Source organism: Coregonus clupeaformis, chromosome 13 (assembly GCF_020615455.1).
Source record: "Coregonus clupeaformis isolate EN_2021a chromosome 13, ASM2061545v1, whole genome shotgun sequence".
In the NCBI taxonomy this organism is placed as follows: Eukaryota; Metazoa; Chordata; class Actinopteri; order Salmoniformes; family Salmonidae; genus Coregonus; species Coregonus clupeaformis.
This window is the reverse complement of record NC_059204.1, coordinates 31752258-31774568: the sequence shown is the minus strand read 5'-3', so window position 1 is coordinate 31774568 and position 22311 is coordinate 31752258. Positions and strand designations below refer to the sequence as shown.

General features: G+C 41.7%; 1 protein-coding gene across 11 annotated transcripts in view; it reads right to left on the bottom strand.

Moving 5' to 3' along the window:
- The window catches only part of LOC121579246 (disks large homolog 2), a 336409-nt gene that overhangs the window by 289058 nt on the left and 25040 nt on the right, over positions 1 to 22311 (bottom strand). For 10 of the 11 annotated variants that reach the window (XR_006002882.2, XM_041893670.2, XM_041893672.2 and 7 more), the window contains exon 3: positions 7194 to 7342. Coding sequence is in view for 10 of the 11 variants with exons in the window: in XM_041893670.2 (XP_041749604.2) it covers positions 7194 to 7342 (149 nt within the window). In the remaining variant the exon portion in view is untranslated. Of the gene's footprint in view, positions 1 to 7193; positions 7343 to 12391; positions 12775 to 22311 lie in introns of those variants that run through there. The other variant, XM_041893680.2, reaches the window with a different exon arrangement.

The window sequence follows — 22311 nt, the reverse complement described above, 5'->3', positions numbered from 1 at the left end:
CAAGACATCAGTCAGGAAGTTAAAGCTTGGTCGCAAATGGGTCTTCCAAATGGACAATGACCCCAAGCATACTTCCAAAGTTGTGGCAAAATAGCTTAAGGACAACAAAGTCAAGGTATTGGAGTGGCCATCACAAAGCCCTGACCTCAATCCTATAGAACATTTGTGGGAAGAACTGAAAAAGCGTGTGCGAACAAGGAGGCCTACAAACCTAACTCAGTTACACCAGCTCTGTCAGGAGGAATGGGCCAAAATTCACCCAACTTATTGTGGGAAGCTTGTGGAAGGCTACCCGAAACGTTTGACCCAAGTTAAACAATTTAAAGCCAATGCTACCAAATACTAATTGAGTGTATGTAAACTTCTGACCCACTGGGAATGTGATGAAAGTAATAAAAGCTGAAATAAATAATTATCTTTACTATTATTCTGACATTTCACATTCTTAAAATAAAGTGGTGATCCTAACTGACCTAAAACAGGGAATTTCTACTAGGATTAAATGTCAGGAATTGTGAAAAACTGAGTTTAAATGTATTTGGCTAAGGTGTATGTAAACTTCCAACATCAACTGTACATTCCATTGCATGAGCCACATCAGTTAGCATCATTTAATTGAACATTCTACATTACCATGGCAATCCAGCATCAGTTGATAGAACATTCCAAAATACCATGGGAATTATTGCACCACAATACCAGGCAGCCATTGCGACTGTACCCATGAGTTTATCAGTCAAATTACCAGGGTTAGCGCTTCCAAGCCTGTTCTATTTATTATATTTCTATGGTTTCTTTGTAGCCCTGCATGGCTTAATTCTTCCAATAGATTGCATTTCTCAAATGAGAGAGAATGTTCATTCAAGACTACAGGGTGTGAGTCGGCATTCAAGACTAATCAATGATTCAAACAAGTAAAAGAATGCTGAATAGAAATCTATAATAATCTATAAATGATCTACTATAGCTCCATTTCGAGGACTTATTAATAGAAGTCTCAGCCTCATTGAGGAAAGTTGCTTTCGTCAAAGGGCAAGCATTTATAACCCTCACCCCTTCAGCTCTCTCCATTCATTCCTTTTAATTCCAATGTCACAGGCCAGGCCTACGTCCATACATCATAGCCAAGTTCCTGGAGCTAGCGCTACACTAGCAGTCTTTCTCTCTCAAAGGCCAATTAGCTAGAGCTACACAGTATTGGACTCTGGTGCCGACACAGCTCTATTGCCTCTCCTGTTATTTCCGTGTTGGGAACAGCTTCAGAAAACAGTAGAACCAAAGCCTGTGTTTGTCAGCAGAGTCGTTCTGTGTAATGGGGACAACTGCTAAAGAAGGGATGGGTGTGTGGAGCTGGCGAGCTGCTCAGGGCTCCCGATTCCGGGGGATCTAGGGACCAATTATCGGTTCTCATCTCACATCGGAGGCCTATTCTTTTTAACGATGATAGTTGAAAGCCAACATCCACCAATAGCTGGCAAGATAAAAAAGTATATGGGTCTTTCTATAAATAAAGGGACCAATGTGTGACATCAGGGTCAACATTTCAAAATGGTTTGATAATAATAATAATAATAATATTATAATCAGTAAACTCTTGAAGCAGTGTGTGTGTGTGTGTGTGTGTGTGTGTGTTTGTGTGTGCAAACTAGACATCACATTCTTGCTTCCTCTGTCCTTGTTTCCTCCACTCCTTGCCTCTCATTGTAAGTACATTGGAGCCCGAGGGGAGGAACCTGCCCTCCGCTCCCCCAATGTGCTTTGAGAGGGAGGTGAGGAATGAAGGACACAAGGGATTGATGGGTGGTGACATGGTGAGAGCTCCACCTTACCCTCTGATAGGCTTGGTGGAATTTTGGCGGTATTGCTTTACACCTGTCCAATTCTCTACCTGTCCAAATCTGTCCAATTCTCTCAGTGTCTAGGGGTAAGGGTTAGGGGTTGTTTCTGGACAGGACCCCACAACCCTTCGGGTGTGTGGTGGACCTACAGCACAACACTTGAGGCATTGGTTGGATGTTTAATTCCATTGCTATACACACACACAGACTTGCACAGGTGTAAACTGGACACACCCACGGCACCCTATCAGGTTGATCAGACAGGTCTGGGTAGCAGGAGACCTGCTGTAAACAGTGAAATAATATATTTACATTTCTACTATTCACACCCTTGCTTCATTCCAGCTAGTTAGATGTGCAACCACTGACTAACTATAGCTTATCTCTAGTCTAGCAATAGATGCTGTTGTTTTGGCTGTATAGCATCATTTAATAAGATTACCAATGGTTAGCTGGGTAGCTAGGATATACAGTGCATTCAGAAAGTATTCAGACCCCTTCCCTTTTTCCACATTTTGTTACGTTACAGCCTTATTCTAAAATGGATTAAATTCATTTTTTTCCTCATCAATCTATACACAATAAGTATTCAGACCCTTTGCTATGAGACTCGAAATTGAGCTCAGGTGCATCCTGTTTCCATTGATCATCCTTGAGATGTTTATACAACTTGATAGGAGTCCACCTGTGGCAATTGATTGGACGTGATTTGGAAAGGCACACACCTATATAAGGTCCCACAGTTGACAGTGCATGTCGGAGCAAAAACCAAGCCATGAGGTCGAAGGAATTGTCCGTAGAGCTCCGAGACAGGACTGTGTCGAGTCACAGATCTGGGGAAGGGTACCAAAACATTTCTGCAGCATTGAAGGTTCCCAAGAACACAGTGGCCTCCATCATTCTTAAATGGAAGACGTTTGGAACCACCAAGACTCTTCCTAGAGCTGGCCGCTCGGCCAAACTGAGCAATCGGGGGAGAAGGGTCTTGGTCAGGGAGGTGACCAAGAACCTGATGGTCTCTCTGACAGAGCTCCAGAGTTCCTCTGTGGAGATGGGAGAACCTTCCAGAAGGACAACCATCTCTGCAGCACTCCACCAATCAGGCCTTTATGGTAGAGTGGCCAGACGGAAGCCACTCCTCAGTAAAAGGCACATGACATCCTGCTTGGAGTTTGCATAAAGGCACCTAAAGGACTCTCAGACCATGAGAAACAAGATTCTCTGGTCTGATGAAACCAAGATTGAACTCTTTGGCCTGAATGCCAAGCGCCACTTCTGGAGGAAACCTGGCACCATCCCTATGGTGAAGCATGGTGGTGGCAACATCATGCTGTGGGGATGTTTTTCAGCAGCAGGGACTGGGAGACTAGTCAGGATCGAGGGAAAGATGAACGGAGCAAAGTAGAGAGAGATCCTTAATAAAAACTTGCTCCAGAGCGCTTAGGACCTCAGACTGGGGCGAAGGTTCACCTTCCAGCAGGAAAATAACCCTAAGCACACAGCCAAGACAACGCAGGAGTGGCTTCGGGACAAGTCTCTGAATGTCCTTGAGTGGCCCAGCCAGAGCCCGGAATTGAACCTGATCGAACATCTCTGGAGAGACCTGAAAATAGCTGTGCAGCGACGCTCCCCATCCAACCTGACAGAGCTTGAGAGGATCTGCAGAGAAGAATGGGAGAAAATCTCCAAATACAGGTGTGCCAAGCTTGTAGCGTCATACCCAAGAAGACTGGAGGCTGTAATCGCTGCCAAAGGTGCTTCAACAAAGAACTGAGTAAAGGGTCTGAATACTTATGTAAATTTGATATTTCAGTTTTGTATTGTTAATCAATTTGCAAACATTTATAAAAAACGTTTTGTTGCTTTGTGTGTAGATTGATGAGGGGAAAAAACTATGTAATCCATTTTAGAATAAGGCTGTAACGTAAAAAATGTGTAAAAAGTCAAGGGGTCTGAATACTTTCCGAATGCACTGTATCAGTCAGCTAACCATTTACAGTAACAGCAGTTCATTAATAAGTCAATACACACTAAATCATATGCAGAAATTTAGAAATCTTACCTCATCTTGGCACTGTGGCACAGTATGGCAGGCTATTCATCAATTAATGAATAGATAATAGCTTCATAGAATGGAGTTAGAAGGGTGACCTCCTGCTAAAGGGCAGGAAGTGTTGTCTGTGCACTTGACCAGGCATTCCACATTTAACCCTACACACATTTGAACATCTAAATATCAAGGTTTTTGGGGGTTTATATGCACAAAAAAAGCAGTTTTCACTTTCCCGATTGCTCCATTTTCACTCAGAAAACAAATTATCAAAACGTACATGGACCATAATTTTATCTCAGGAATCTTGATTTAATGTTGTTCACGAAGTAGGCTAATTATCTTGACCACCGTAACAACATTGACACCAAAATGGTCTGTCAATCCTCCAGATCCACATTATTCCCGCACTGTTGTTCAATTGCATGCAGTATAAAAATATCACTAACTGTAAGTCGCTCTGGATAAGAGCGTCTGCTAAATGACTAAAATGTAATGTAAATGTAAGTATCACACAAGCTCTTTATAACGACTGTCATTCAGAAAATCCTTTCCTGAATCAGCTGATGTTGCGCGATAATGTCCCCACATAACTAAACAGCTAGACATCAAATAACTATTATGCGTAATTATTGAAGAACCCCGTTAATGACAGTATCGATTTTAGGTTTATTAATCATATTAAAGTTACTATTTCAGTTTGAAGCATTGGATTTTACAATCACATACATTATTTTGGATATGTGTGCCAATGAAAACTGTTTTCACACCGTAACATAGCACTTCCAAGATCTCCATACAAAAAAAAGAGACAGACAGCAATATCCAGGAATTTCACAGGATCAAGGTCAATGTGTACTTAAATTGTTAAATGCTTCGTATATGATATACAGTGGGGAAAAAAAGTATTTAGTCAGCCACCAATTGTGCAAGTTCTCCCACTTAAAAAGATGAGAGAGGCCTGTAATTTTCATCATAGGTACACGTCAACTATGACAGACAAATTGACGGAAAAAAATCCAGAAAATCACATTGTAGGATTTTTTATGAATTTATTTGCAAATTATGGTGGAAAATAAGTATTTGGTCACCTACAAACAAGCAAGATTTCTGGCTCTCACAGACCTGTAACTTCTTCTTTAAGAGGCTCCTCTGTCCTCCACTCGTTACCTGTATTAATGGCACCTGTTTGAACTTGTTATCAGTATAAAAGACACCTGTCCACAACCTCAAACAGTCACACTCCAAACTCCACTATGGCCAAGACCAAAGAGCTGTCAAAGGACACCAGAAACAAAATTGTAGACCTGCACCAGGCTGGGAAGACTGAATCTGCAATAGGTAAGCAGCTTGGTTTGAAGAAATCAACTGTGGGAGCAATTATTAGGAAATGGAAGACATACAAGACCACTGATAATCTCCCTCGATCTGGGGCTCCACGCAAGATCTCACCCCATGGGGTCAAAATGATCACAAGAACGGTGAGCAAAAATCCCAGAACCACACGGGGGGACCTAGTGAATGGCCTGCAGAGAGCTGGGACCAAAGTAACAAAGCCTACCATCAGTAACACACTACGCCGCCAGGGACTCAAATCCTGCAGTGCCAGACGTGTCCCCCTGCTTAAGCCAGTACATGTCCAGGCCTGTCTGAAGTTTGCTAGAGTGCATTTGGATGATCCAGAAGAGGATTGGGAGAATGTCATATGGTCAGATGAAACCAAAATAGAACTTTTTTGGTAAAAACTCAACTCGTCGTGTTTGGAGGACAAAGAATGCTGAGTTGCATCCAAAGAACACCATACCTACTGTGAAGCATGGGGGTGGAAACATCATGCTTTGGGGCTGTTTTTCTGCAAAGGGACCAGGACGACTGATCCGTATAAAGGAAAGAATGAATGGGGCCATGTATCGTGAGATTTTGAGTGAAAACCTCCTTCCATCAGCAAGGGCATTGAAGATGAAACGTGGCTGGGTCTTTCAGCATGACAATGATCCCAAACACACCGCCCGGGCAACGAAGGAGTGGCTTCGTAAGAAGCATTTCAAGGTCCTGGAGTGGCCTAGCCAGTCTCCAGATCTCAACCCCATAGAAAATCTTTGGAGGGAGTTGAAAGTCCGTGTTGCCCAGCGACAGCCCCAAAACATTACTGCTCTAGAGGAGATCTGCATGGAGGAATGGGCCAAAATACTAGCAACAGTGTGTGAAAACCTTGTGAAGACTTACAGAAAACGTTTGACCTGTGTCATTGCCAACAAAGGGTATATAACAAAGTATTGAGAAACTTTTGTTATTGACCAAATACTTATTTTCCACCATAATTTGCAAATAAATTCATTAAAAGTCCTACAATGTGATTTTCTGTAAAAAAAAATCTCATTTTGTCTGTCATAGTTGACGTGTACCTATGATGAAAATTACAGGCCTCTCTCATCTTTTTAAGTGGGAGAACATGCACAATTGGTGGCTGACTAAATACTTTTTTTCCCCACTGTAACTACAAACAACAGTATCATAAACGTAAGGAAAGAAAGTTGGTGTTTTATGTCACACGATTTATGCCAAATCTGGAAGGGGTTAAACAGGTTTTGATTCAACTCATGAATTATTTTGAATGTATCCATGTTCCCCCTTTACAGTATATCTTAATGTATTCACATGAAAAAATTGCAAATTATTATTAATGACTTTGTAACAGCTCTAAACATTTGTCGACTACAAGAAACCCTCGTTTATAGAAAGACCCATATATACTAATTGAACCTGACCAAATTTGATGTTATACTAATAGCCGATAGATGTAGCCAGAGAATATAATAATAATTCATTAGGTGACACAATGTACAGATGTAGGATCTTAATTTGATCACTCTTTTGTTGCTAAGAATTTTTAAAAGGCTTCTATAATTTGTAATTTCCACTTTGAAATTGTGACACATACAAGGCAATGACTATTCAGTATTTTTGTTTTCACAAATTCGAATTTTTGATTGATTCCATTGTCTGCTTTATTGCTTGAGAACTTAAGCAAGGAACAATCCCAATGTATGTATCTCAATACCTACAAACAGTAATACAACTTGAACTTAAACTGTGAAACAGAAAAACAGTGATCTTATCGTTCTATTATTTTTTTGTGTTTTTTAAAGTCAACTGGCTTCCTTATTGGTGAAATAGTCCCACTACCACATAACTACAATGAGTAGAAACGGCCTCCACATTCAAGTCAATGATCCCATGATGGGTTGACTGGCATGATTCATTACATTTCTAAGCCCGCTTCTCCAAGGTCCCATCAGGCTCACCTCTGTTGGGCAGGTGTGTTGTAGCACCGTGGTGGGGGAGCCCGTGCCCGTCTGTTCCCACTTGTCTGCCATCTGGTTGACCTCCTCCAGCTTCTGCTCACAGCTCTTTTGGGTGTTCAGCAGCGTCACCTCATAGAACTCCTGTATATCTGTGGAAAACATGACAGATACCCATTTGATCATTTACAATACTTAGAAATGTCACTTGAGAGGAAATATGGATGAAAACAGACACTTGACAAGCCTTTCGCTAATTCCAATGTAATTTCAGTGTAAGCCGACAGACTTCCGTTTATGTCAACATGCTGCGTTTCAGATGTACATGGAAACGGGGGTCTTTGATTAAACACAGGATTACTGCCTCATTGGCCATCGACCAAAATAAATGGGGGCAATTTGTGAAACTGGATCGCTGGCACTGACATCTGGGAACCCTCTTAAGAGGCAGAGTAATTCCAAAGTTCTGTTGTAGTGCAATGCAGTTCCTGTAGCTCAGTTGGTAGAGCATGACTTCTGTGGTCTTCACAGAGTTGGGTAGGACTGCCTTCAGTTCCTTTGCACCTTATTTATGGAACAAACTGCAGATCCAACTTAAGTTAGACACTCTGGTGTCCCTTGCCCATTTACATTTTTTTATGGAGGATCAATATGATGTCTGTGATTGTTTCTGTTGAATTGTGTTTTTGTTTTGTATGTTTGAAATGTTCTTGTCTGTATGTCTAAAACTGTACATGTCAACATGTTTACACAGGGCACAGCCGTAAAAGAGATCCAGGTCTCAGTCTGTTTTTCCCTGTTAAAATAAAGATTTTTAAAAAATAAAAAAAATAAAAATATCTGCAGCTCTGCTCCCAGTCCTTAGCCTTAGTGAAGACTAGCAGCTGATGTCTCTTGTTGATCGAGCAGTCGACAATATATTTGGTAAGGAGTCTAAGCTAGATCCATTTGAACAGCTTGTGCCACCAGCAGTCGGGTGTGCGCTGAAGCAGCTTTGTCAAAGACATTAAAAAAATAATAATAATAATTAGGTCTCAATTATATGATCAAAATGCACTTACTGAATTATTTTTTTAATTAAATTATTCCAACTAATTTTTACATGCTGTTACATTAGGCTATTATTTGGATACTGGAATTTTGTAATAATAATTTACAAATGTTCAGAAAATCATTAACACATGATCAATAAATGGCTTATAAATGATAGTTATTATTAGGTGTTAGCCCAAAATAGTTGATGGACCAGTTCTTGCATAATATATTAACTTTTCAGTAGGCAATAGGCATTGAACACTCAATGTGTACCTACCTAGACAAGACAAGTCTACTCACTTGCATAAAACATTGCTTTTGAAGTGGGTCTCCACAGCCAAGAGGTGTAATTCACTTCAAGACAGGCAACAAAAGTAAAGCTATTCAATTGAAACCCTAATCTTTTTGCACGAATTCAACACAGGACGAGACCTCATTCAAACCCCAACAGTCCAGCTTACAAACAGTTTGATACACACTCTTTCAACACTGACTGGCAAACACCATGTTTTCTACATACAACACAAATTGTAGTAATTCCCTCCAGTCTTGTGTGTCATTTAATCCAAAGAGAGTCTTGTGTGTCATGTGTGTCTTGTTGATGTCGTGTGTGTCATGTGTGTCTTGTTGATGTCGTGTGTGTCGTGTGTGTCTGAAGCCTTTGCTGTTATAGCAACTTCATCTTAAGACACTTACTTCGCCGGAAGGCTATAGCAGGATTCACTTGAGTGGCAGATCCTTGAAATAGAACAGCTTTAGCACTGCTCAGAGCAGGGACATGCACAGACCTTTTGGGGGGTCAGGTGCTCCAACAACAAAAAATTGCACCCCCCCAAAGAAAATTACGCAACTGCGGTCACAGACTCGTTGAGCAATTATGACTTGGATTATTTAGTTAAAAGCAATAGTTGGCCACATCTTAATGGCTAATTAAATTACACATATTTAACGCAAATGTAATGACAACTGGGTTCAGAACAACAATGACAAAAACTGTATACAAAAACATGTAAATAATAAACAGGCACTTTAGAGACTGGAAGGGCAAAGGGGCGTGTGCTCTGCACAGGCAGCACTTATCTGTGCACATGCCTGCACTGTAATAAAAATAGTTGTTTCAACTAATTATTATTAAGTAACTGGTTCCACAGCCTTTTTCTGTTTACTCAACTTTTCGGTCCAAGTGTTGGTACAAATAGGTGGCCCAAACTTAAGCTCCAACATGGTTTGCTTGTTCACCAGGAATGGTCTAACAGTAACTAATGCAGACCTTTTTTGAAGTAAATAAACCACACACAAAGGGGCTGTTTCCTGGACACAGATTAAGCGTAAAAGAAGGCCAAACGGATTTGCTTCCATGGAGGACTGGCTTGAATTGTGAGGATGACCACACAATTTATTTTCATTATGAGCCAAATCGATTGGTTTTCTACCACAAATTACAAAGGAAATGTTGAGATCTATTTGGTACTGTCACACTACTTTGTGGTAAATAATGCAGGCAACTTTAATTACACATTTCTCTGAACAGCGAAATAAAAACCATCACCAGATTCACAGGGAATTACATAGTATGGAGAAGCAATACTCCAAACCGCAGCTTCATACTACTTGTTAAACATAGAGAACTGATACTGTATATTGGTTGTTGAGGTGGGATTGGCATGGGTCGGAAGAAGTTTGGTCTAAATCAGATGTTAGGTACTATATTTATTGAATATTATCTGAATCCTATAAATTAAAATTGCCAATTTGGGTGCAATCAATTAGCTTAATTTCTCGTAGATAAAATACAATTTTAACAAAATGTTGTTCCTTAAGGTGTATTTTTTATCTGTTTTTTTATCTAATTTTACTGCTGGCATGAGTTACTTGATGTGGAATAGAGTTCCATGTAGTCATGGCTCTATGTAGTACTGTGCGCCGCCCATAGTCTGTTCTGGACTTGGGGACTGTGAAGAGACCTCTGGTGGCATGTCTTGTGAGGTATGCATGGGTGTCCAAGCTGTGTGCCAGTAGTTCAAACAGACAGCTCGGTACATTCAACATGTCAATACCTCTCACAAATACAAGTAGTGATGAAATCAATCTTTCCTCCACTTTGAGCCAGGAGAGATTGACATGCATATTATTAATGTTAGCTCTCTGTGTACATCCAAGGGCCAGCCGTGCTGCCTGTTCTGAGCCAATTGCAATTTTCCTAAGTCCCTCTTTGTGGCACCTGACCACACGACTGAACAGTAGTCCAGGTGCGACAAAACTAGGGCCTGTAGGACCTGCCTTGTTGATAGTGCTGTTATTATAGACAGACCTCCCCATCCTAGCTACTGTTGTATCAATATGTTTTGACCATGACAGTTTACAATCCAGGATTACTCCAAGCAATTTAGTCTCCTCAACTTGCTCAATTTCCACATTACTCATTACAAGATTTAGTTGAGGTTTAGGGTTTAGTAAATGATTTGTCCCAAATACAATGCTTTTAGTTTTTTAAATATTTAGGACTAACTTATTCGTTGCCACCCATTCTGAAACTAACTGCAGCTCTTTGTTAAGTGTTGCTGTCATTTCAGTCGCTGTGGTAGCTGACGTGTATAGTGTTGAGTCATCCGCATACATAGACACACTGGCTTTACTCAAAGCCAGTGGCATGTCATTAGTAAAGATTGAAAAAAGTAAGGGGCCTAGACAGCTGCCCTTGGGAATTCCTGATTCTTCCTGGATTTTGTTGGAGAGGCTTCCATTAAAGAACACCCTCTGTGTTCTGTTAGACAGGTAACGCTTTATCCACAATATAGCAGGGGGTGTAAAGCCAAAATTGACCCAAACCTTGAAAATGGTACAGATATTGATTGTATTGGAGATATGCTTCACTCACCCAATGGTTGGGCATCTCACCCTCATTGGAAATAGTTATAAAACAGGGTGAATTGAAATGGAATTGACCCCAATCCTGACAATTGTATGACTCTAGAAGAAGAATTAAAGACTATATCATGAAGATACTGATGTTGATTCAATCATAGTGATCTGTATAGTAGTATTGGGCCGGTTTCGGGGACAAATGAAGCCTAGTCCTGGACTAAAAAGCAGCATCAGCATCACACAAAACATTTCCAAACACCACTGAGCATCCCTTGGATTAGCTCATACAGTAATAATGTAGGTGGACTATTACTTGTTATGCAATCGAAGAACCGTTAATTAATAACAAAGCAGACCTTTCAAAAGAATAGCTGCTGCATGTTCAACAAAAGAAACTGAACCCATAACAAGTAATCTGCCGCAGCAGTCCAGAGGCTCTTGTCTCCGCGGACAGAACCCGAATGTACATTTAAATGGAGGTTAATGACAACAAGCTATTTGCTTTCATCACAAGACGTTGGGAGTACAATGGTTTAGTCCCTGCTCCCCGAACCCACACGTTTGAGGGAGTCCATCATACACTGCTAAGAATTAGTCTTATATGTTTGCTGAGAAACTGGTTGGCAAGATTGAAAGGCACTACATATAGTATTTGTGTAATAAACCATTGGCAAAATGCCTCTTTTTGCAATTTATAAATTACAAGAAGACACACACACACACGTCAATGGACCAAAATGTATGCAAATCCCCTAGACTCATTGAGCGCCAGTAACGTGTCGTATGGGGTTTGGATACCCTGAACAAATGAAGAATTATCTTAGTCACAGCCATCTTAAGATTCAATGTGAGATTCACATGTTCTACTAGCCAACAACACTACACAGCACCGTATTTAGTCAAAACTTTCATCAGGTTGTATAGGCAACATGATCAGATTTAGATTATCTGTATTTTGTTTGCTGCAGTCCAAAAACATAAAATAATAACAGATTGTGTGCTGTATTTCCCTGTTTTGTGGTTTTTCATTGTAATTGTTCAAATGGATAATTCAGATATATTTTTATATAATACATTTGTACAACTACCCTCTATACTAGGAACTAATTTGAAACACAGGCTACTTGACAAAGTTTCCTTTCATTCAAATTAATTAACTGTCTTATCTGCAGTTGCCAAATAGCTTATAGCTGAATAATTACAGTAACTAAATGGCCTACATGCAACTTCCTGTATAATAATGGCCCATACTCAAACAAGCAACATTATCAAAAGTAAAAGTAGCACACGGGGTAACTTACAGTGCAGTAAAACTTTGCTTGTCTCCATAGACATCCTGAGCGCTGCCGGTCCCTTGAAGCAATGTGCTGTGGGAGCACCAGAAGCCCATGCAACAAAACAGCAAGCCTACTCCTCCGGCAGGCCGTCTGTTCAACTTCAATAGAGACAATGACCTTGCACCCCGGCAGCCCTCGCACTCCGACAGCTGATTTCTAATGCAGCCCTGCGTCTGATAATGTGCTTAACGCTGCCATGCTGCGCAGAATCCCCCTCCACAACCCCTCTCACAGACCCCTACACAGTGTAGACATGGGTGCCCCCTTTTCATAGACAGTTGAATCTACAAGTGCCGGCGGGCACTGGCAGTGACACTCTCTGTCATGGGAGAGCAGGGGGTGTATGGGGGGCCCCTACCGGCCCTTCTCCCTCTCAGTCCCTTTCTGTCTCTGTGTGCTGAGCTGTCTGAGGGATGGCAGCTGGGTGGGGGTACTTAAGACACTTGGCTCATGCATGAAGGGCACACTTAAGCCTGTGAGGACAGCTTTAAGTGGCTGCATAGCGCCGGGGTGGAGGGCCACCGGCTTCCCCACAGGCCAGACTTCCTCCCTGGCTGTCGCACACTCAAACGGGGACAGAGAACGACCCCACACTTGGGCCATAAGGCTATTGCCTACTCATGGAGGATACTTGTAATCTCAACTTGAGAGCTTGAAATTCAATCACAGCCTATGCTAAGGTAGGCCTGATGATAACATCCAACATGCTGAATGTAAAAGCACCAGCGATTTAATAGCCTTTCTGAGATAGCTATAAAATACTGCCTTGGGGCATCACACGTAACTTCATCCATATACTTGCTCTAGTTTCAGGGGAGTGTAACATGCTAATATGCTGATCTGAAGGTATTTTATGCTGCATTACATTAGGAAACAAGACGAGTCCCAGGGATTTTCTTCACTGCCTGCCGCAGTTGATTCTTCTATAGCTTTTGTGGATCGCTCAACATAAAGCTGTAAAACAAGGCTACAGCGAAAACTCCATCAACATTGTCCCCTAGTCATATCCATACCAAAAATCAGAATTACACAACTCAATATTTCTTCTTTATCATTCTGCCACCATACTATATTTGCTCAAATATATTTATTTGGTTTAGGTTATATCAACGTTGACAGGGGGGAATTGCTCCATTAGCGTGTGGCGGCCCTCCCTCTGTTCTGTTGGGCGTGTTTTGACAGCTCCGATTGCACAACAGCACTTATGATGCCTCCCTCAGTTGTTGTCAGCTGTGACACCTGAGGCCCATTGAAGGAGCCGTGTTGAAGGGTTTGTGTGTGTGTGTGTGTCTGTCTGTCTGTGTGTGAACAATACATCTCATCATGCCATAAAGGCCCTGAGCGACAATGGAAACAACACACCCTTACCCTTCTGAACCACAATAAGCCCTAACCAGTGCTTAATTTGAGATGGATCCTGCGGGAACAGGATCTGGCACCTTTCCATTGTTGGACAGTTTCATTCCGGAACCTATTCGGTCGGATCCAGTAGCTCTCGTGGCATGAAAATACATTTTCACTTTTTGCAATGTAAACATTTTAATAAAAGCAATCAAAGTTCAATCGAGTTGCCTGTTCTTTAATTCTCCTGGAGGTGCTGCAGCACCCCGGATAAATGTAAATACATTTGCCAAAGTTATAGAGTTACTGCTGATTTCTCTCTAATTTGCTCTGTTCATCTTTTCAGAATTGCCTACTAAACCATGAGAAAGCCTACAATTTAGCCACAAACGATCAACAGCTTCTTCCCAAAAAAATTGCTGTTGTGCTAATTAAAGAAGCAATAAAACTGGCCTTCTTGAGACTAGTTGAGTATCTGGAGCATCAGCAATTGTGGGTTCGATTACAGGATCAAAATGGCCAGAAAAAAAGAACTTTCTTCTGAAAATCGTCAGTCTATTCTTGTTCTGAGAAATGAAGGCGTTTCCATGCGAGAAATTGCCAAGAAACTGAAGATCTCGTACAACGCTGTGTACTACTCCCTTCACAGAACAGCGCAAACTGTCTCTAACCAGAATAGAACAAGGAGTGGGAGGCCCCGGTGCACAACTGAGCAAGAGGACAAATACATTAGAGTGTCTAGTTTGAGAAACAGACGCCTCACAGGTCCTCAACTGGCAGCTTCATTAAATAGTACCCGCAAAACACCAGTCTCAACATCAACAGTGAAGAGGCGACTCCGGGATGCTGACCTTCTAGGCAGAGTTGCAAAGAAAAAGCCATATCTCAGACTGGCTAATAAAAAGAAAATATTAAGATGGGCAAAAGAACACAGACACTGGACAGAGGAAGATTGGAAAAAAGTGTTATGGACAGACAAATCGAAGAAGAACATTTGTGAGACGCAGACCAAATGAAAAGATGCTGGAGGAGTGCTTGATGCCATCTGTCAAGCATGGTGGAGGCAATGTGATGGTCTGGGGGTGCTTTGGTGGTGGTAAAGTGGGAGATTTGTACAGGGTAAAAGGATTCTTGAAGAAGGAAGGCTATCACTCCATTTTGGAATGCAATGCCATACCCTGTGGACGGCGCTTGATTGGTGCCAATTTCCTCCTACAACAGGACAATTACCCAAAGCACAGCTCCAAACTATGCAATAACTATTTAGGGAAGAAGCAGTCAGCTGGTATTCTGTCTATAATGGAGTGGCCAGCACAGTCACCGGATCTCAACCCTATTCAGCTGTTGTGGGAGCAGCTTGACCGTATGGTACGTAAAAAGTGCCCATCCAGCCAATCCAACTTGTGGGAGGTGCTTCAGGAAGCATGGGGTGAAATCTCTTCAGATTACCTCAACAAATTGACAACTAGAATGCCAAAGGTCTGCAAGGCTGTAATTGCTGCAAATGTAGGATTCTTTGACGAAAGCAAAGTTTGAAGGACACAATTATGATTTCTATTAAAAATCATTAGTTATAACCTTGTCAATGACGACATTTCCTATGTATGTTGCTATATTTCCTATTCAAACTCATTTCATGAGTTTTCATGGAAAACAAGGACATTTTTAAGTGACCCCAAACTGTTGAACGGTAGTGTATATACAGTACCAGTCAAAAGTTTGGACACACCTACTTATTCAAGGGTTTTTCTTTATTTTTACTTTTTTCTACATTGTAGAATAATAGTGAAGACATCAAAACTATAAAATAACACATATGGAATCATGTAGTAACCAAAAAAAGTGTTAAACAAGTCAAAATATATTTTATATTTAAGTAGCCACCCTTTGCCTTACATTTTACATTTTAGTCATTTAGCAGACGCTCTTATCCAGAGCGACTTACAGGAGCAATTAGGGTTAAGTGCCTTGCTTAAGTGCACTTCGGCAGATTTTTTTTCACTTAGTCGGCTCGGGGATTAGAACCAGCGACCTTTCGGGTACTGGCACAACGCTCTTAACCACTAAGCTACCTGCCGCCCCAGCTGCCTTGATGACAGCTTTGCAAACTCTTCGTATTCTCTCAACCAGCTTCATGAGGAATGCTTTTTCCAACAGTCTTGAAGGAGTTCCCACATATGCTGAGCACTTGTTGGCTGCTTTTCCTTCACTCTGTGTTCCAAATCATCCCAAACCATCTCAAATTGAAAACTTTTGACTGGTACTGTATATATACACACACACACACACACACACACACACACACACACACACACACATATATATACACATACAGTGCATTCGGAAACTATTCAGACCCCTTGACTTTTGCCACATTTTGTTACATTACAGCCTTATTCTAAAATTGATTAAATAGTTTTTTTTCTCTCATCAATCTACACACAATACCCCATAATGACAAATATTAGATTTACATAAGTATTCAGAGCCTTTACTCGGTACTTTGTTGAAGCACCTTTGGCAGCGATTACAGCCTCAAGTCTTCTTGGGTATGACGCTACAAGCTTGGCACACCTGTATTTGGGGAGTTTCTCCCATTCTTCTCTGCAGATCCTTTCAAGCTCTGTCAGGTTGGATGGGGAGCGTCGCTGCACAGCTATTTTCAGGTTTCTCCAGAGATGTTAGATCGGGTTCAAGTCCGGGCTCTGGCTGGGCCACTCAAAGACATTCAGAGACTTGTCCTGAAGCCACTCCTGCTTTGTCTTGGCTGTGTGCTTAGGGTCGTCGTCCTGTTGGAAGGTGAACCTTCACCCCAATCTGAGGTCCAGAGTGCTCTGGAGCAGGTTTTCAGCAAGGATCTCTCTCTACTTTGCTCTGTTCATCTTTCCCTCGATCCTGACTAGTCTCCCAGTCCCTGCCGCTGAAAAACATCCCCACAGCATGATGCTGCCACCACCATGCTTCACCATAGGGATGGTGCCAGGCTTCCCCCAGACGTGACACTTGGCATTCAGGCCAAAGAGTTCAATCTTGGTTTCATCAAAACAGAGAATCTTGTTTCTCATGGTCTGAGAGTCCTTTAGGTGCCTTTTGGCAAACTCCAAGCGGGCTGTCATGTGCCTTTTACTGAGGAGTGGCTTCCGTTTGGCCACTCTACCATAAAGGCCTGATTGGTAGAGTTCTGCAGAGATGGTTGTCCTTCTGGAACTTTGGAGCTCTGTCAGAGTGACCATCGGGTTCTTGGTCACCTCCCTGACCAAGGCCCTTCTCCCCCGATTGCTCAGTTTGGCCGAGCGGCCAGCTCTAGGAAGATTCTTGGTGGTTCCAAACTTCTTCAATTTAAGAATGATGTATCCAATGTGTTCTCAGGGACCTTCAACGCTGCAGAATTTTTTTGGTACCTTTCCCCAGATCTGTACCTCACCACAATCCTGTCTCGGAGCTCTACGGACAATTCCTTCGACCTCATGGCTTGGTTTTTACTCTGACATGCACTGTCAACTGTGGGACCTTATATAGTGTCATGACTGTCCTGGGAGGATCCAAATGAGCAGATCAGGTTTGCAGGGAGAGCTTCCTCCAGACCCCCTCCCACCCGCAGGAGGAGGGAACTGTGGGGTTTTGACACCTAATGGCCTGTCGTAAATTTAAGGAGAAGGAGACTCTCTCTCCCCCTCCATTAATAACGAAAGGAATGTCTTTGTTAACAGACTTTTCCCGCCAAAACTCTAACACGTTCAAAAAGTGAATACTGGAACAATATTTCTAACCTAAGAACGTTGGGAATGGTCAGAGGAGGTCTATGGAAAACGAATGTCATATTGCTGGTTATTTTGTGATGTCATTAAAATGCTATAGAGGAAATACTGTAACTTGGAAAGTATGTCCACTACATGTATGAAGTTTTCATCCGATGCGTTGTGCATGAAATATGAAAAATGAAAGTATTTTTGTTAAGATAGGAATGTGATTTTAGTTTTCCAAAAGAGATAATGGTTGGAAATAAACTTTGCACAGTAAGTAGCCACGCCCCGAGTGAGGTCAGAGAGCGTGTCAGCATGACGGAACCGTCCCGTTCCACCAGAGTGCATAAAGGCTTGGTAGAGAAATTAACCTTTAGACCAGAAAGACGTGAAGCAGCCGCTACACGTAAAAAATGGTTGGAACATATTAGACCAGAACGTCGCCAGGCTGCAGCTGTGCGTGTAAAGTGGTTTGAATCCTGAATACCAACACGAGGAGGAGAACAAAACACCCCTCTCAGACAATCACTGGTTCAGCTGATTAGCTGTTCTGAGTAAAGTATCTCCGGACGTGGATTTAAGTGGGACCATTCTTCTACTCTATCCAAACCATTCTACTAAGCTACTCACATCATCCCACTGGGGAACCATTGACACGGCTGGCTAGCCTATCTTCAAATAACCAATCTTCCAGAACGAGTGGAAGGAAAATCCATTCCGTAGTTCTGTTTAAGACTACATGATAACCCCACCGGGGCACTCTGTTCACAACGTTGACATCAGCAAACCGCTCGCCCACACGTCTGCCATCTGCCTGGTACAGTTGAAACCGGGATTCATCCGTGAAGAGCACACTTCTCCAGCATGCCAGTGGCCATCGAAGGTGAGCATTTGCCCACTGAAGTCGGTTACGACGCCGAACTGCAGTCAGGTCAAGACCCTGGTGAGGACGACGAGCACGCAGATGAGCTTCCCTGAGACGGTTTCTGACAGTTTGCGCAGAATATCTTCGGTTGTGCAAACCCACAGTTTCATCAGCTGTCCGGGTGGCTGGTCTCAGATGATCCCGCAGGTGAAGAAGCAGGATGTGGAGGTCCTGGGCTGGCCTGGTTACATGTGGTCTGCGGTTGGACGTACTGCCAAATTCTCTAAAATGACGTTGGAGGCGGCTTATGGTAGAGAAAATTAACATTACATTCTCTGGCAACAGCTCTGGTGGACATTCCTGCAGTCAGTAAACAAATGTCTACACATATTTTGAGATAAATAATTTTGAGAGAAGAAAAAAAAAGACAAAATATGGATTGTATGCTTGACATCATATAAGAGAAGTACTTGTTTGTATTATTTTGCATTGCACAAATACATTTTGACAGATTTGTATGCATGGGTAGAATACCTTCATCAAGATTTTCTATAAGAAATCCTCTATGAAAGGAACGTAGCTGCATTAGAGAGTGGGATTTTAACTAACCCCAGTAAATGTTATAGCTAAAATAGCATTCATCAATACTTTTTATACAGAGAGTATATTCGGTTCAAACAATTCCAGGCTGTTTTAACAGTGCATGTCGAACAACTTCATGCATTTAACATTTTGATGAAAAGAGGCATATGCTACCTAGCCTTCTCAAATTACAGTAGTAAAACTCATTATTTGTTCGTGAAATGGAAACAGGGCACGTGGACACAAAATGCTTTTAAATTTGAAGAACATTATTTTACTTTAAACCGGTAGGCACTACTTAAAAATGTTTGGACCTGTTAATCCACTGCATCGCCAACACAATACAGACCCATAACTCCGTTTCCCAATCTGGAAGTCAGTTGTGACCCAATGTGACTGTAACACAAGCCACCTGCTCAGATGTATTACAGTATTTTTCTGTAACAGTTTTACTACACAGATCATGACCTGCTGTTCAGCCTCCACCATGCTGTGTTGGCAAAGATATGCCTGGGCCTGCTTCGATTTGGTTACTGCCTTAACGGGCAACCGTCTTGCCTAGAGACCGTCATACATTATAAACTGTATTCTAAATGTCTTTCTGCCTGGCCAGCCGGAAGAGGAATCTGGTTCCAATTTGATGGTTTAATCTTAGAGTTTAATATCAGGTTTCTGTTGAGTTTAAAAATTAGAGCAAGTTTGTGTGTGTGTGGGTGTGTGGGTGTGTGTGGGTGTGGGTGTGTGTGTGTGTGGGTGTGTAATAACAGTGGAATTTGACTCATTGAGCATGATCCATGTGTGTAGAGATTGAGAGGTAACTGGTATGCTTATATAAAGGGGAGGCTGTCAGCGTTGGTTATTTTGGTTATCTAGATTAGTATGATACTCATGATAGATTGGGCGCATACACTACCGTTCAGTTTGGGGTCACTTAGAAATGTCCTTGTTTTCCATGAGAACATACATGAAATGAGTTTGAATAGGAAATATAGCAAAATGAATAGGAAATGTAGTCATTGACAAGGTTAGAAATAATGATTTTTAATTGAAATAATAATTGTGTCCTTCAGACTTTGCTTTCGCCAAAGAATCCTCCATTTGCAGTAATTACAGCCTTGCAGACCTTTGGCATTCTAGTTGTCAATTTGTTGAGGTAATCTGAAGAGATTTCTCCCCATGCTTCCTGAAGCACCTCCCACAAGTTGGATTGGCTTGATGGGCACTTCTTACGTACCATACAGTCAAGCTGCTCCCACAACAGCTCAATAGGGTTGAGATCCGGTGACTGTGCTGGCCACTCCATTATAGACAGAATACCAGCTGACTGCTTCTTCCCTAAATAGTTATTGCATAGTTTGGAGCTGTGCTTTGGGACATTGTCCTGTTGTAGGAGGAAATTGGCTCTAATCAAGCGCCGTCCACAGAGTATGGCATGGCGTTGCAAAATGGAGTGATAGCCTTCCTTCTTCAAGATCCCTTTTACCCTGTACAAATCTCCCACTTTACCACCACCAAAGCACCCCCATACCATCACATTGCCTCCACCATGCTTGACAGATAGCATCAAGCACTCCTCCAGCATCTTTTCATTTGGTCTGCGTCTCACAAATTTTCTTCTTCGATTCGTCTGTCCATAACACTTTTTTCCAATCTTCGTCTGTCCAGTGACTGTGTTCTTTTGCCCATCTTAATCTTTTCTTTTTATTGGCCAGTCTGAGATATGGCTTTTTCTTTGCAACTCTGCCTAGAAGGTCAGCATCCCAGAGTCGCCTCTTCACTGTTGACGTTGAGACTGGTGTTTTAGCAAACACAACGTGCCATTGGAACACAGGACTGATGGTTGCTGATAATGGGCCTCTGTACGCCTATGTAGATATTCCATTTTTAAAAAATCAGCCGTTTCCAGCTACAATAGCCATTTACAACATTAACAATGTCTACACTGTATTTCTGATCAATTTGATGTTATTTTAAAATGGACAGAAAAATGTCTAAGTGACCCCAAACTTTTGAACGGTAGTGTATATTGCATACAACAATTTATCTGTGCCCAATCTGCCCATGAGTTTAAATATTAATCTAATTCTGTCATATGTCTATGTTGAAGTAGTTATTTATTTTTTTACTAGGGTTTTCATACAGTAGGCTATGCCTTTGGATCAACTCTCATTCTAAGAAAAACGTTAAAGTCCCAGTGCAGTTAAAAACATGATTCCCCTGTGTTTTATATATATTTCCAGTCTATGAGGATGGAATAATAATAGTGGAATTGTGAAAATTATGATAATTTACTTTTAGTGTAAGAGTGGTTTGAAAAGGCCGCCTATAATTTCTGCCTGTTTTGGTGGGATGGAGTTTTGATATCACCAGGCAGTAAATTAGTTAATAGACCAATAAGAAAGAGAGTTCCAAACCTCTCTGCCAATAACAGCTCCCCCCTCAGACCACTTTTCCGCTCCCCACTCAGACCACTCCCAGACAGTCCTAGCAAAATGATTGCTTGAAAAACAATCACAGTAACGACACTTAATTGATACCCGGAAACGATTTGATATAAAGAAAAAACGGCTACATTGGACATTTTAATGAAAATGGAAAAAATACGTGATTTTGATCATATCACTATAAAGCGCACAATATAATGAGCCAATGTTCTGTGCACTTCACAACACTATCATCACTTTCCTAATTCTTTCAAAAGGTTGACATACTTCTTTCCTTTTCTTTTATTCCCTCTCTTCTTGCCCGTGCAATCTTTTTGCTTCCAGGTATATGACAGCAGCTGTTTGCATGCAGCTTTACTCCTTTGTGTTTCCATGGCAACCATGCGGTGGATCCGGAGAGAGTTGCTTCCACATGGACGCAAACGCTCACTCACTCTGACAGACTCTCACACACACACACACACACACACAATGCAAATCTGCTTTTTCCACGCTTACGTAATAGGTGGGTGGAGTGGGCTCCGGCTTGCAGTGCTCATCCCTGTAATAGCTTCCGGCTGCCTCCCCTTCCTACAACCAGCCCTCCTCCACAGCAACAGAGGTTTCCAGCTAATCGTTACATCGCACACCCATTATTAAGAAGTCACCCTTCAATATAGCACTTGTTTCGCCCTTTCTCCTGCTCCAAAGAGGTGCCACAATGTTACTCATGAGGCAGATTCATAAATCAATTTCTGGTTCCAAAGATAAGGGGATAAGAAGAGATAATTCATAAATGTGTGTGTATGAAGATGGTCATTTTTGACCAAGCAAAACAAACGTGAATTTCCAGGTTTACATGCACACTAATAATTCAATATTAAAAGACCAACTGAAATCAAAATCAGGAATGGGCAATGATTTAAAAAG